At 50.6% G+C, this 15,091-nt stretch overlaps 1 protein-coding gene across 1 annotated transcript in view; it reads right to left on the reverse strand.

The window, feature by feature from the left end:
• Positions 1 to 1,220: 1,220 nt before the first annotated feature.
• The window catches only part of LOC131201342 (intestinal-type alkaline phosphatase 1-like), a 29,701-nt gene continuing 15,830 nt past the window's right edge, over positions 1,221 to 15,091 (reverse strand). The window contains exons 6-11 of the mRNA XM_058189162.1: positions 13,276 to 13,410; positions 10,040 to 10,112; positions 8,375 to 8,509; positions 7,870 to 8,061; positions 6,074 to 6,190; positions 1,221 to 1,486 (exon numbers count right to left, since the gene is read on the reverse strand). Of these exons, the coding sequence (XP_058045145.1) occupies positions 1,221 to 1,486; positions 6,074 to 6,190; positions 7,870 to 8,061; positions 8,375 to 8,509; positions 10,040 to 10,112; positions 13,276 to 13,410 (918 nt within the window). The remainder of the gene's footprint in view (positions 1,487 to 6,073; positions 6,191 to 7,869; positions 8,062 to 8,374; positions 8,510 to 10,039; positions 10,113 to 13,275; positions 13,411 to 15,091) is intronic.

Raw genomic sequence — 15,091 nt, forward strand, 5'->3', positions numbered from 1 at the left:
TCCCCCTCCCTTCCTCCCCCTTTTCTCTTCCTCTCTCTTTCTCTCCCTGTCCCTTCCTCCTCTTTTCTTCCTCCTCTCTCCTCCTCTCTTCCCTCTCCCTCCCTCAGTCCCTCCTTCCTCCCTCTTCTCTCCTCTCTCTCTCTCTCCCCTCTCCCGCTCCTCTCTATCCATCCTCCTTTCTCTCCTCCCTTCCTCCCTCTTCCCTTTCTCCTCATCTCCTCCCTCCTCCCTCTCTTCCCTCTCCCTATCCATCCCCTCTCTCTCCCCTCCTCCTCTCCCTGTCTCTTCCTTCCTCCTCCCTCTCTTCCCTCTCCGTGTCCATCCATCCCCCTTCTCTCTTGTCTCTCCCTCTCCCTTCCTCCCTCTTTTCTTCTCTTCCTGTCTCCCCCTGCCTCCCTCCCCTCTCCCTTTCTCTCTTCCTCCCTCCCTCCCTCCCTCTGTCCCTCCTGCTCTCTCTTTCTCTCTCCAATGGATAGAGCTGCCTGGCCGCTCGGCCACAGCTGCCCTTTGTACAGAAATGTCGCTTTGTATTTTTATCTGCTGCTGATGACAACATCAAAATAAAAAAAGGCCAAAACCGGGTTTATTGTGCATGGGCAACAGAAAGTCTGGCATTCATTGATCATCCAGGTAGTTGCAGGTATAAAAAAGACAGGTAGGGTCATGGCCCCATCGGAGCCCCGTTGGGAGGAGGAGGAGGAAGAATCGTCTCGTGTCTCCTCTTAACTTTCTCTTTGCACGCTAAACATACCATGAATCTGCAACCATAAAATCTTATTTACTTCTAAAGGAACTTACAAATAGAAGCTTCGAAAGTGTGCCAGAGTCCAGGTATGGGGAATTCTGGGAGTTGAGGTCCACACGGTTTAAAATGACCAAGGTTGGAAAAAAACACAATCTAGAACGAACAGGGGTCTCCAACTTTGGCCACTTTAAGACTTGTGGACTTCAACTCCCAGAATTCCTCAGGCAGACGTGTCTGTTTCTCTTACCTGCCAAAGTGGAGAGATTGCAGAGGAAGGGATTACAAGAGAGTAAGCAAAACTGGCTGGGGAATTCTGGGAATTGAAGTCCACAAGTCTCAAAGTGGCCAAGGTTGGAGACCCCTGATTGAGAAAAACCCACGCTAGGAGAAGATGCTGAGAGGGGAGCTGCATCCAAAGGTGAGGAAAAGGAGGAGGGGACCAGAAAGATTTTACCCAGAATGCCCCAAGAGAGGACTAGCAGATCCAGAGGAGCAGGGGAACCAGGAGGAGACCCGCAAGGCCGACCTTGGGGGCAGCTGCGGATATGTCGGCGGGCAAGTTGCACATATCATAGGGCTGCAAGCAGCCGGCGAAGGCCATGACGTGGGCGACGTAAGATTGTTCCTGCACCCCGTGGAAAAGGTGGGCCATGGGTCCTTTGGCCATGATGGCCACGTCCTCTCCTCCGTGGGTCTCTGAGGCGAGCCACACGGGGGCCTGCTGCTTGTAGGTGCTGTTCTCTGTGGAGAGGAGGAGGCAAGAGATTAGATGGGGAGGAGACACTTCAAAATAAATAAATAAATAAAAGAGCGAGACCTGAACTCGGCACCCTTGATTCTCTGGGGTTCTGCCTCGCTCGAACCGCTGTGAACGAAGCACATGCCCTCTTCGTCACTAGCTCAAAAGAGGGCTAGGGAACCCAGGGGTCCCCTAACCAGACATATACAGAGAGTCCTCGCCTTACGACCGTTCATGCGAAATCACTCGCAAGGACACTGAGAACAGTGACCTAGGACTGTTTTTCACACACAGGACCCTGCAGCCTCCTCACGTTCCCGCGATCAACATTCGGACGCTTGGCAACGGGTTCGCACTTCTGACCGTTTTCACACTTCTGACCGTTGCAGTGTCCCCGTGGTCACAGGGTCAAAATTTGGACGCTTGGCAAACCGGCTCATATTTATGACGGTTGCAGTGTCTTGGGGTCACCGTTGGAGACCTTCCGACAAGCAAAATCAATGGGGAAGTCAGGTTCACTTAACAGCTGCAAGGTAAAGGTAAAGATTTCCCTTGCGCATACATGCTAAGTCGTTCCCGACTCTAGGGGGCGGTGCTCATCTCCGTTTCAAAGCCGAAGAGCCAGCGCTGTCCGAAGACGTCTCCGTGGTCATGTGGCCGGCATGACTCAACGCCAAAGGCGCACGGAACACTCTTCCTTTCCCACCAAAGGTGGTCCCTATTTTTTCTACTTGCATTTTTTACCTGCTTTCGAACTGCTAGGTTGGCAGAAGCTGGGACAAGTCACGGGAGCTCACCCTGTTACGTGGCACTCGGGATTCGAACCGCTGAACTGCCAACCTTTCGATCGACACGCTCAGCGTCTTAGCCACTTAATAACGCCCCTTCAATGAGCCAAAGCTCACTTAACAACTGTCTCGCTCAGCAATGTAAATTTTTGGGCTTGTGGTTGTAAGTCAAGGACTCACTGTAAGCAGCAAGCTAGAGCTTTGATTATGACATCATCGTGGTAGCCATATTGACTTTTTTGACCTCACCCTGCAAACACCCCTACCTAAATCAGTGACTGAAGTGCTTTTTCCCTCCAAGTTTTAATTCCGCCTCAGGCAGCATCCAGACGACCCTTGGTTTCCAAGCAAAGCAAGGTCTGCCCTGATTATTGCTCAGAAAGGAGACCACAAGGAGATCCCAGATTATAAACTCGATGAGAAAGTCTAGGGGGGAAAAAAACCTGGGAAAAGGTAGTAGCACCTGCATTGTTGTTATATTGTCAACTGTGTAGTCCAATATTTCTCAACTAGTGTGCTTGGACTTCAACTCCCAGAATTCCATGCTGGCTGGGGAATTCTGGGAGTTGAAGTCAACACATTTGAAAGTTGCTAAGGTTAAGAAACACTGGTACGCAGAGTGTTTTTAATATTATCCGCAGCTGCTTCTTCCTTATATTGTTCTTACTCAAAAGCTGCCTTCCCCCCCAACAGGGCGCCCTCTGGGCAAACTGAACTACAACTCCCATCGTTCCCAGCCATTAGCGCCATCAGGCTGGAAGAGGGATGAGAAACGCAAAAGTCTGTAGAGATTCTCAGTCATCCATCCATCCGTCATGGTTGTCCCAAAGATGCTTTTTCAGGAGACAACTGGACTTCCTTGTTTTTTTTTTCTTTTGGAAGAGGTTTCGCTTCTCATCCGAGAAGCTTCTTCAGCTCCGTTCCCCGCCGTCCTGTCAGAGTGGAAGAAGCTTCTGGGATGAGAAGCGAAACGTCTTCAAAAGGAAAAAACAAGGAAGTCCAGTTGCCTCCTGAAAAAAACACCTTCGGGATGAGAAACGCGGTTTGCTCCAGTTCAAAATTACAGCTGCGAATTCTGGGGGCGGGTGTCTGTGTGTGTGACTGACTGCATCCACCCATCGCGGGCTTTTAACCACCCACCCAATTCGGCTCCTGTTATCCCTCTTACCACTTTCTTCCACGGTCACATCCGGTCGGCCTTCTGTGGTGATCTGGTAGCCTGGCCCGTTGCCGTAAACAATGGAGGTGTATGATTTGCCGTCGAGCGCCTTTTCAGGTGCTAAACCTGGGAGGGAGAAGGAGCCCTTCTGAGCAACGCTTTGCAACCTCTCGGCCGTTAGGACTACAAAGCCCATCGTGGAGAATTAACCTGCTGGCTACTTGGAGTACAATAGGAGGCCCCTAACTTCCCTGTTGTGCCTCGCTCGCCCCCCTCTCCGCAGCCGGGCCCCTCTCATCTCCTGCCAGACGCTGATAGTACAGAAGAATGTCCTGGCATGCCTCCAGCCCCTAGTCCTGGCACCATGCCCGGATAGTCCAAGCAAGCGAATGGCCTGACATGCCTCCAGCCCCCAGTCCTGGCACCATGCCCGGACAAATGGAGCAGCTGGGCCCCTCCCCCACAGCATGTGAGCCTGGGGAGTGTGAAGCCAGTCACGAGCTGGAATTGCCGACAGCTGGAGGCTGGAGGGACCCATGCTTCCGGAGAGTGGAGAGGTGACGTCAGCAAAAGGAAGGGAGGGGCAGGCCTGGATAAGTGCTGAGTCATGGAGCCACACCCCATGGCCTATATAAAGGATCTGCTTTCTGGCATTTTTTGAGTCAGGCAAAGTCTAATCTGGATTGCTGAAGTCACACCTTGGACTCCTGCCTGCCCTGAGGACTCTGATAGGACATTGGCAGAGCTGCAGAGGCACGCTTGATACGGACTTCCCCGACCCGGCCGTCAGAGGAGGAGTGGGACACGACATCCCCTCTCAGGAAAGATAACCCCAAAATATGTGTATTATCTTCAGTGGTGAAATCCGAACCGGTTCACTGGGTGCGCGCATTCGCACTGGGAGCCAAATGCGTGCTGCGTGCACATGCACAGTGCACACCAAATTCACAGTGCATGTGCTTGCGCACTATGCGCCAAAAGGCTTGGGAAGGTAAGTAGAACAGCAATGGGGGGGGATCAGCTGTGCCGCGTGATTTAGCTCTGCTAGAAAGCATGAAATCCTGCTTTATAGCGCACCTAAACTTGTGGTACAGCTGATCATCGGAAATACCAGTTCGGAGAAACCGGTAGCTTTTTTTAACTACCAGTTCGCCTGAACCGGTAGCTTTTTTTTAAACTACCAGTTCACCCGAACCAGTAGTTTTTATCACTACCGGTTTTCCCGAACCGGAGAGAACCGGTAGCATTTCACCCCTGATTATCTTCCTCATCTTGAATCACACTCTAAATTCATCAAGATTCAAGTTATCTCGAAGGGTGACCTAGGAGAAGGTGGCTACGAACATCCGAAGCTGGGAAGAAGACACACTATGAGATGTACGAGGTCGTGTCTTATGGTCTCTTCTTCCAGAGATCTTACATCAGCCCAGGCACCTTTGAACAGCTCCATAGACCAGTATTAGCAACCTTAAGATATGTGGACTTCAAGTCCCAGCATCCCCTAGCCGGCTACGGTGTCTGGGGAATTCTGGGAGTTGAAGTCCTCCCATCTTAAGGTTGCCAAGATGGAGAAACAAGGCCTCAGATTATTAGAGTTCTGTTCTGTTTTACAAGGTTTTTCATGGTTTCCCCCCATATTCTCACCTTTCCCGACCCACAGATTCTACAGTGAAGGCCCATAGATTCCTCATAGAGGCCTCCACTGTAGATCTCATGACCTCCTTGGGGGCCAAATAACCTCTTCAGATCCTCCTCTCCCAACCTTCACCCATGGTGACGCTGCACCCCCGTCCTATACCGAAAATGGAGGTTCCCCGAAGGGTGTAGCCTCCAAAGCTGAAGACGTGAGAGTGGTCGGCGGTCACAACGGTCAACGTGTCATCTTCCTTCGTCAGCTCCCCGGCTCGTTCGATGGCCTTGTCGAACTCGATAGCCTCCGTCAGGGCTCGCTTTGCAATACCACTGTGGTGTCCGTGGTCAATTCTGCCTCGTGCAAAGGGAAAGAGCAGGTGCAATTTTTAAGATCGGTGGGACTTCAACTCCCAGAATTCATAGCGCAGCTGGCTGGGGGATCCTGGGACTTGAAGTCAACACATTTGAAAGTTGCTAAGGTTAAGAAACACTGGTACGCAGTGTGTTTTAATATTATCCAGCTGCTTCTTCCTTATATTGTTCTTACTCAAAAGCTGCCTTCCCCAACAGGGCGCCCTCTGGGCAAACTGAACTACAACTCCCATCGTTCCCAGCCATTAGCGCCATCAGGCTGGGATGAGAAACGCAAAAGTCTGTAAAGATTCTCAGTCATCCATCCATCCGTCATGGTTGTCCCAAAGATGCCTTTTCAGGAGACAACTGGACTTTCTTGTTTTTTTTTTCTTTTGGAAGAGGTTTCGCGAGAAGCTTCTTCAGCTCCGTTCCCCGCCGTCCTGTCAGAGTGGAAGAAGCTTCTGGGATGAGAAGCGAAACGTCTTCAAAAGGAAAAAACAAGGAAGTCCAGTTGCCTCCTGAAAAACGCAGTTTGCTCCAGTTCAAAATTACAGCTGCGAATTCTGGGGGCAGGGGTTTGTGTGTGAGACTGACTGCATCCACCCATCGCGGGCTTTTAACCACCCACCCAATTCGGCTCCTGTTATCCCTCTTACCACTTTCTTCCACGGTCACATCCGGTCGGCCTTCTGTGGTGATCTGGTAGCCTGGCCCATTGCCGTAAACAATGGAGGTGTATGATTTGCCGTCGAGCGCCTTTTCAGGTGCTAAACCTGGGAGGGAGAAGGAGCCCTTCTGAGCAACGCTTTCCAACCTCTCGGCCGTTAGGACTACAAAGCCCATCGTGGAGAATGAACCTGCTGGCTACTTGGAGTACAATAGGAGGCTCCTAACTTCCCTGTTGTGCCTCGCTCGCCCCCCCCCTCTCCGCAGCCGGGCCCCTCTCATCTCCTGCCAGACGCTGATAGTACAGAAGAATGTCCTGGCATGCCTCCAGCCCCCAGTCCTGGCACCATGCCCGGACAGTCCGAGCAAGACGAATGGCCTGACATGCCTCTAGCCCCCAGTCCTGGCACCATGCCCGGACAAACGGAGCAGCTGGGCCCCTCCCCCACAGCATGTGAGCCTGGGGAGTGTGAAGCCAGTCACGAGCTGGAATTGCTGACAGCTGGAGGCTGGAGGGACCCACGCTTCCGGAGAGTGGAGAGGCGACGTCAGCAAAAGGAAGGGAGGGGCAGGCCTGGATAAGTGCTGAGTCATGGAGCCACACCCCATGGCCTATATAAAGGATCTGCTTTCTGGCATTCTTTGAGTCAGGCAATGTCTAAATTGGATTGCTGAAATCACATCCTGGTCTCCTGCCTGCCCTGAGAACTCTGACAGAACTTTGGCAAAGTTGCAGAGGCTTTGCGGCCACGCTTGATACGGACTTCCCTGACCCGCCCGTCAGAGGAGGACATCCCCTCTCAGGAAAGATAACCCCAAAATATGTGTATTATCTTCAGTGGTGAAATCCGAACCGGTTCACTGGGTGCGCGCATTCGCACTGGGAGCCAAATGCGTGCTGCGTTCACGTGCACAGTGCACACCAAATGCACAGTGCATGTGCTTGCGCACTATGCACCAAAAGGCTTGGGAAGGTAAGTAGAGCAGCAATGGGGGGGGGGGATCAGCTGTGCCGCGTGATTTAGCTTTGCTAGAAAGCATGAAATCCTGCTTTATAGCGCAGCTAAACTTGTGGTACAGCTGATCATCGGAAATACCAGTTCGGAGAAACCGGTAGCCTTTTTTTAACTACCAGTTCGCCTGAACCGGTAGCTTTTTTTTTTAACTACCGGTTCACCCGAACCAGTAGTTTTTATCACTACCGGTTTGCCCGAACCGGAGAGAACCGGTAGCATTTCACCCCTGATTATCTTCCTCATCTTGAATCACACTCTAAATTCATCAAGATTCAAGTTATCTCGAAGGGTGACCTAGGAGAAGGTGGCTACGGACATCCGAAGCTGGGAAGAAGACACACTATGAGATGTACGAGGTCGTGTCTTATGGTCTCTTCTTCCAGAGGTCTTACATCAGCCCAGGCACCTTTGAACAGCTCCATAGACCAGTATTAGCAACCTTAAGATGTGTGGACTTCAAGTCCCAGCATCCCCTAGCTGGCTACGGTGTCTGGGGAATTCTGGGAGTTGAAGTCCTCCCATCTTAAGGTTGCCAAGATGGAGAAACAAGGCCTCAGATTATTAGAGTTCTGTTCTGTTTTACAAGGTTTTTCATGGTTTCCCCCCATATTCTCATCTTTCCCGACCCTCAGATTCTACAGTGAAGGCCCCTAGATTCCTCATAGGGGCCTCCACTGTAGATCTCATGACCTCCTTGGGGGCCAAATAACCTCTTCAGATCCTCCTCTCCCAACCTTCACCCATGGTGACGCTGAACCCCCGTCCTATACCGAAAATGGAGGTTCCCCGGAGGGTGTAGCCTCCAAAGCTGAAGACGTGAGAGTGGTCGGCGGTCACAACGGTCAACGTGTCATCTTCCTTCGTCAGCTCCCCGGCTCGTTCGATGGCCTTGTCGAACTCGATAGCCTCCGTCAGGGCTCGCTTTGCGATACCACTGTGGTGTCCGTGGTCAATTCTGCCTCGTGCAAAGGGAAAGAGCAGGTGCAATTTTTAAGATCGGTGGGACTTCAACTCCCAGAATTCATAGCGCAGCTGGCTGGGGAATTCTGGGACTTGAAGTCCCCCACCCCCAATCTTAGAGTTAGGTTAACAGACACCGGTTTGGAGCTTTCCCTGACTTGTGGTGACCCATCTTGTGTAAAGATAAGCTATTCGTTCGCCCCTCCGCCCCACCACGATCGTTACCCGCTATCGGTTCCTCCATTGATCGCTAGGGGACTTGAGAAGAACTCAAGAAGAAGCTTTCATTCATCATGGTAGGGACCCAAGACTTATCTTCGACAAAGAGATAGAAGCCTTTTGGGTTGGCACTGAGGAGTTTGATGGCCACTGCGGTCATCTCAGCCAGAGACGGGTCAGTGCTGTTGTCTCGGTTCAGCTCGTATTTCATATCTGAAGGTTCAAAGAGCCCTGAGAAAAGGAAGAAACGGGGGATGGACCCAGTGGTGGGCTGCACATTTTTTTAACAACCAGTTCTCTGGCTGGGTAGGAGTGGCCGGTTGGTCATGTGACTGGGTGGGTGACATCACACCTAGCCCCGCCTCCCGGCCACTCGCCTCAAAGGCAGAGGTAGGATTCAGCCAGTTGGAGCTAATCCTACCACTAGCTGGCCCCGCCCCTGCCTGTTTTTCAGCCGTTTTTCGGACCATTTTTGAGCTGTTCTTCAGGCCATTTTCGGGGGCATTTTTCAGATTGTTTTTGGCCTGGAAAACGACCTGGAGAACAGGCCAAAAAATGGCCGGAGGCGGGGCCAGCCAATGATGGGATTTGCCGGTTCGCCGAACTGCGTAGAATCTTAACTACCGGTTCGTGTGAACTGGTGCGAACTGGCAGCAGCCTACCTCTGGATGGACCTTCACACCACCAGGGAAGGGCAAGGTTTGAACGTCCAGGGTTCAAACCACTCAAGCACCTCACACGTGTAACACCGACCAGATATAGATATGACGGCTGCATTCACACAACACGTAAAGCTGGGTTGACGGTATCTCGGTTCGCTTTTGGGTGGGCTCCGCAAGTTGCTGATTTTATGGTTCAATCTAAGTTTGGGGAAACTAGTTAGAAAGAAGGAGGACATTTTTAACTCCCTTCTCTTTATTCTTCCATCAGCAAACACAAATGCAACTCTGTTTTGAGTGTGCACTTTTGAGATGGGGGCTAAACTGCAGGTCGGAATGCTGCTGTCTAAAACCTTCGCTCTTGATTTGGATAGGGAAGTCCTTTCTTTCTCCTGTGTAATGTCACACACACACACACACACACACACACACACACACACACATATAAACTGTAATTGTGAGCACCCTGAAAAAGACCCTATCTTTGTCACCGGCTTCTCCAGGATCTGTAAATTGAGTTTAATAGCTTTAGAGAAAAAAAAATCAACGGCACACACAGAGCCACCAGGGCTCTGGTGGCTCAACAGGCTAATGCAGTCTGTTAACAGCAGCTGCTTGCAATTACTGCAGGTTCAAACCCCACCAGGCCCAAGGTTGACTCAGCCTTCCATCCTTTATAAGGTAGGTAAAATGAGGACCCAGATTGTTGGGGGCAATAAGTTGACTTTGTATATAATATACAAATAGGATGAAGACTATTGCTTGACATAGTGTAAGCCACCCTGAGTCTTCGGAGAAGGGCGGGATATAAATGCAAATAAAAACACACACACACACACACAAATACACACAGAGAAAAATACAAAAACACACACAGGGGAGGCAAAAAGAGCATTTTGAACCCTTTAGAATAGAATAGAATAGAATTTTATTGGCCAAGTGTGATTGGACACCCAAGGAATTTGTCTTGGTGCATATGCTCTCAGTGTACATAAAAGAAAAGATACGTTCATCAAGGTACAGCATTTACAACACAATTGATGATCAATATATCAATATAAATCATAAGGATTGCCAGCAACAAGTTATAGTCATACTTTACCCATGAGACGGAGAACGTTTGGGTCCCCGGCAGCTTTCAAGAGCTCAGTTCGGTTCCAAACATATTTGCTGCCCTAGAACAGAAAGCCAGAGACTGGTGAGAGAGACCCCCGGGAGGTGGGGGCTGCAAGTTGGGTCAAAAAAGTCATAATAGCACGCATCACGGTGCAGTTGAAGCTCTACTTGCAGCCATCGTGATATTTTTTTTTCAATTCCACCAGGGTTTTCCAACCTCGGCCCCTTTAAGACGTGTGGACTTCAACTCCCAGAATTCCCCAGCCAGCATGGGGAATGGCTGGGGAATTCTGGGAGTTGAAGTCCACATGTCTTAAAGGGGCCAAGCTTGAATTTTACCTCGTGGACACCCCTGTCCAAGGCTAAATGCTACAGACAAAATTTGGGCTCTAATTTTCCCCCTGTTTTCTCTTGAGCGTCACGAGAAGCTTTCTCAGCTTGGCACAAATCATGTGTTATAGATAGTCCTTGACTTATGACGGTCACGTAGCGACCATCTGAAGTCACGACAGATCACCTAAAAGGGACATTCCACCCAGTTCTGAATTCCGACGTCTGCCTCCTCTTCCAATCACGTGGCCGCAATTCGGAGCACTGCATTTACAGGTAGGCCTTGCGTGATGACCTTAATGGAGCCCACAGTTTGTGTTGCTAAGCGAGACATTTCTTAACTGAGTTTTGCCCCATTTTACGACCTTTCTTGCCACAATTGTTAACTGGATGGGCCTCTGGTGGCTCAACAGGCTAATGCAGTCTGTTATTAACAGCAACTGCTTGCAATATTGCAGGTTCAAGTCCCACCAGGCCCAAGGTTGACTCAGCCTTCCATCCTTTATAAGGTAGGTAAAATGAGGACCCAGATTGTTGGGGGGCAATAAGTTGACTTTGTATATAGTATACAAAATGGATGAAGACTATTGGCTGACATAGTGTAAGCCGCCTTGAGTCTTCGGAGAAGGGCGGGATATAAATGCAAATAAAATAAATAAATAAATAAAAAATGGATCACTGCGGTTGTTTAATTAGTCCAACGGTTGTTAAGGGAATCTGGCTTCCCCACTGACTTTGTGTTGTGACCCAGGTTCCTGGACCCGGACTCCTGGACTCGGATGATTCAGAAAGTGAGGGAGAAGACCTGGCAAGCCCTGCTTCTCTTGAGCCCTTTCCCTCCCTGGCACCCACTCAAAGGGAGGAGGAGGGGCCGGCAAAGCCTGATTCCCTGGAGCCTTCTTCTGATTTGGCAACGCCCCAAGAACAGTTTTGGAGTGATGCAAGACTGCGCAGGCGTGACCGGTGTGCGCAGCAGAGGAAGAGTTGGGACAAAGCCAAGTCATAATTGTCATGCAGTGACATCTGCAGAGACTATAAATAGGAGGTGGGACTTCCTGGTTTTTTGTCTTGGACAAAGTAATGAATTTGCGCAGGCAAACTGTATCAATGGAGGGAAGAATATATTCGTGAGTAATTCTGGCCTTATCTGTAATTTCCTTGTTATCTCCAGAAACTTGGCAGGCCCGTGGGTAGACGTGGCCAGGACATTTATATATATGTAAATAAATCAGAAAAGGAGGCCTCTGACTGACTCTTTGCTGGGAGTATTGGGGGAAGGGAAACAGAACACTTTGCTTGTCAGAAGGTTGCCAAAGGGGATCACGTGACCCTGGGACACTGCAGCCGTCGTAAATGTGAAACAGCTGACAAGCATCTCAGTATAAATCCCATGACCCTAGGGATGCTGAGTCACTTGCCAAGTTTCTGAATTTTGAGCACGGGAATGCCGTGAGAGTCATGAATGTGCAAAAGAGTCGTGTCCAGAGGCGGGATTCAGCCGGTTCAATGTGGTTCGGGCAAACCGGTAGTGGCTACTGTGGGAGGCTCCTCCCACATGCCCGGACATAATGCGCAAGCGAAGTGTCAGATTTGGGGGAGCGGAGAGAGGGGGTTAGGAGAGTATGTGCTGGGTGTTAACAACTTATTTTGCATTTTTGTCTGTTTTGTTTTCCAGGGTGTGTTTTCTTCTGCAGGGGGTGGGGGTGGGACGCCTGTCAGCTTTGGAAGCCATACTAGGCCGAAAGCTTCCACACGCTGCCACTTTCTCCTGTGTGGGAAAGTAGGGGGGGTGAGGGCACAAGGGATTATTAGACATAACAGTTGTGTCTCGTCCGATCTCACCACAGCCGGGGTCTTCTTATCTGCTTCCGAACACGGAGGAATGTTCTAGTATGCCTCCCGGCCCCAGCCCTGGCTCCATGCCCAGACAGGCTGAAGAGGAAGAAATACCTCCAGCCCCCAGCTCTGGCTCCATGCCCAGGCAAACGGAGCAACTAGACCCCCCCCCCTCCTCCACAGCATGTGAGCCTGAGGGAGGTCAATTGCCAACAGCTGCCGACTGGAGTGACCCTCGCGTCAGAAGACTTGATAGGCGGAGGCAACAGAAGGAAGGGAGGGGCAGGCCTGGATAAGTGCTGAGTCATGGAGCCACACCCCATGGCCTATATAAAGGATCTGCTTTCTGGCAGTCTCTGAGTCAGGCAAAGTCTAAACATATCTTGCTGAAGTCACTTTCTACCTGCCCTGAGGACTTTGCTAGGACTTTGGCAGAGCTGCAGAGGCACGCCTGATTCGGATTTCCCTGACCCGGCCGTCAGCCGAGGAGTTGGACACGACAATAACAACATTCTTCCTGCCGGTCAAGGTCAGGCTGGGCTCACATCTGGAGAAGGAGTGGCCCGAGTGATGTCTCGAGATGGGACGGTTGGAGATTGGAGCATGTGATCGGCAGAGGGGTCATGAGGGTCGGGATTTCGGAGTTTGTATTACTGAGGGAGGAACCCGGATCCCCAGATTCGGATTTCCGCCAACTGTGCCAGTGTACCTATGCGAGTAAGAGAACTTCGAAAGATGTTTGCTTTGGCGTCTTTTCTGCAATGAGGGTTTTCTGGAACGCTGACATTAAGAGCATGCGCAGAACGCCGTGCGCATGGGCACAGGAGGCGCTTGCGAGCAAAGCACGCTCACATTTGCCAACCGGTAGGGAAGGTAAGTGAATTCCACTTCTGGTCATGTCCCTTTTTTTTCCAGTAGTGGTGTAACTTGGAAGGCTCACTAACTGAATGGTTGTTAAGTCGAGGACTACCTGCCACTCCCGTTCTGCTCGAGAAAGTTTGGGATCTGTAGTTCCACCAGAGCCGGAGAAGAGGCAGGAAAAGAAACGACGCTTACCGGCGAAGCTTGGAGCCATTCCTCTATTAGGTTCCTCTGATCTTTACGGGTCCCTTTGGAGGAGCTTTGGGTGCGGTATTCAGGGTCTGGGGTGTCTTTAGGAGTCATGTATTTCCTGCCTCCACCCAGGATCACCTGCCAAAGAAAGGACAGTGTGCAGAAAACATTATTTGCTGGGGGTCTTGGTGCTCTCTGAGCTTGGTGGTTTTGTTGCAGAAGTTTCATTACCCAACTAGGTAGCATCATCAGTGCTGGAAGGGAGAGGGGTTTGCAGAGAGGAAGAGGAGGAGGAGGAAGAGGAGAGGAAGGACTGTGGGGTCCTTGGTGCTCTCTGAGCTTGGTGGTTTGGTTGCAGAAGTTTCATTACTCAGCTAGGTAGCATCATCATTGCTAGAAGGGAGGGGGTTTGCATGGAGGAGGAGAAGAGGAGGGGGAGAAGGAGGGGAGAGGAAGAGGAGGGGGAAGGAGGAGGGGGAGGAGGAGGGGAGCAGAGGGTGGGGAGGAGGAGAAGGAGGAGGACTATAGGATCCCTGGTGCCTCTGAGCTTGGTGGTTTTCTTGCAAATATTTCATTATCCAACTAGGTAGCATCATCAGTGCTAGAAGGGAAAGGGGTTTGCATAGAGGAGGAGGAGGAAGAGGAGGAGGAGAGGAGGAGGGGGAAACCATTAAAAAAAAGTAGGAACTGCAATAAAATGGCTTGAGTAAACTTCAGGGTTAAAATCAACATCATTATTATGATTTAAAGGACTCAGCTTCATGGGAAAGTTGTGGTTCTGGTCTTTATTTGAAATTGTATTTTCAGAGCAGCTACAAAAGCTGCCGAAACTCAGAGAGGTTAGCATGGCAAGAAGGGATCTCAAGTCTAGTAAATGCTGGAAATGCAACCAAAAATCTGGCACATACTGTCATATGTGGTGGGCTTGTGCTAAAGCCAAAAAAAATGGGACAAAAATACAAAACACGTGGCTAGAAAAGATGTCAGGAAAACATGTAGAACTTAAACCTGAATTTTTTTTTTTCAATTAGGCGTAGTACCAGAAAAATTTGATCGACAAAGTGTATATTTAATATTGCATGTTTTAATAGCAGTGAAAATTGTATTTGCGCGGCATTGGAAAAAGGAAGAAAAAAGGACTAGATCAGGGGTGTCAAACTCAATTTCATTGAGGGCCCCATCAGGGCTGTGGTTGACCTCCGGGAGAGGGCGGGGGGCTGGGTGTGGGTGCGGCCAACGGTGGGTGTGGTCAACTGGGTGGGCGTGGCCATCTTGAGGCCACTCCCCAAACTGCTGGCATGTTTCCTCTTCTCATTGGGAAGACCAGGCCGAAGCTACATTGGCCCGATTTTTCCTCTCCCCACTGGGTAGACCAGGACTGCCCCCCCAAGGCTGGATCCAACCACATCGCAGGCCGGATGCGGCCCACACAGGCCTTGAGTATGATACCCCTGCACTAGATGAAGAGATAATTAAGATGATATTGTTATTTTTGACATCAATACAATTGAGCGTGTCCACTCCTCTGAATACAACAAAATATCTTATGCCACCAGACTTGAAATCCTGGGTTTAGAAACTTAGAACTCCGCCGCCTTCGGCATGACCTGAGTTTAACTCAAGTGTAGGCCAGGGGGGAGTTCATTCCAGAGCGTCAATGCTCCCACAGAGAAGGCCCTACTCCTGGGGGCCGCCAGCCGACATTGTTTGGCGGACGGCACCCTGAGAAGGCCCTCTCTGTGAGAGCGTACGGGTCGGTGGGAGGCATAAGGTAACAGCAGGCGGTCTCGTAAGTACCCGGGTCCTAAGCCATGGAGCG

This window comes from Ahaetulla prasina, chromosome 6 (assembly GCF_028640845.1).
Source record: "Ahaetulla prasina isolate Xishuangbanna chromosome 6, ASM2864084v1, whole genome shotgun sequence".
Classification (NCBI taxonomy): Eukaryota; Metazoa; Chordata; class Lepidosauria; order Squamata; family Colubridae; genus Ahaetulla; species Ahaetulla prasina.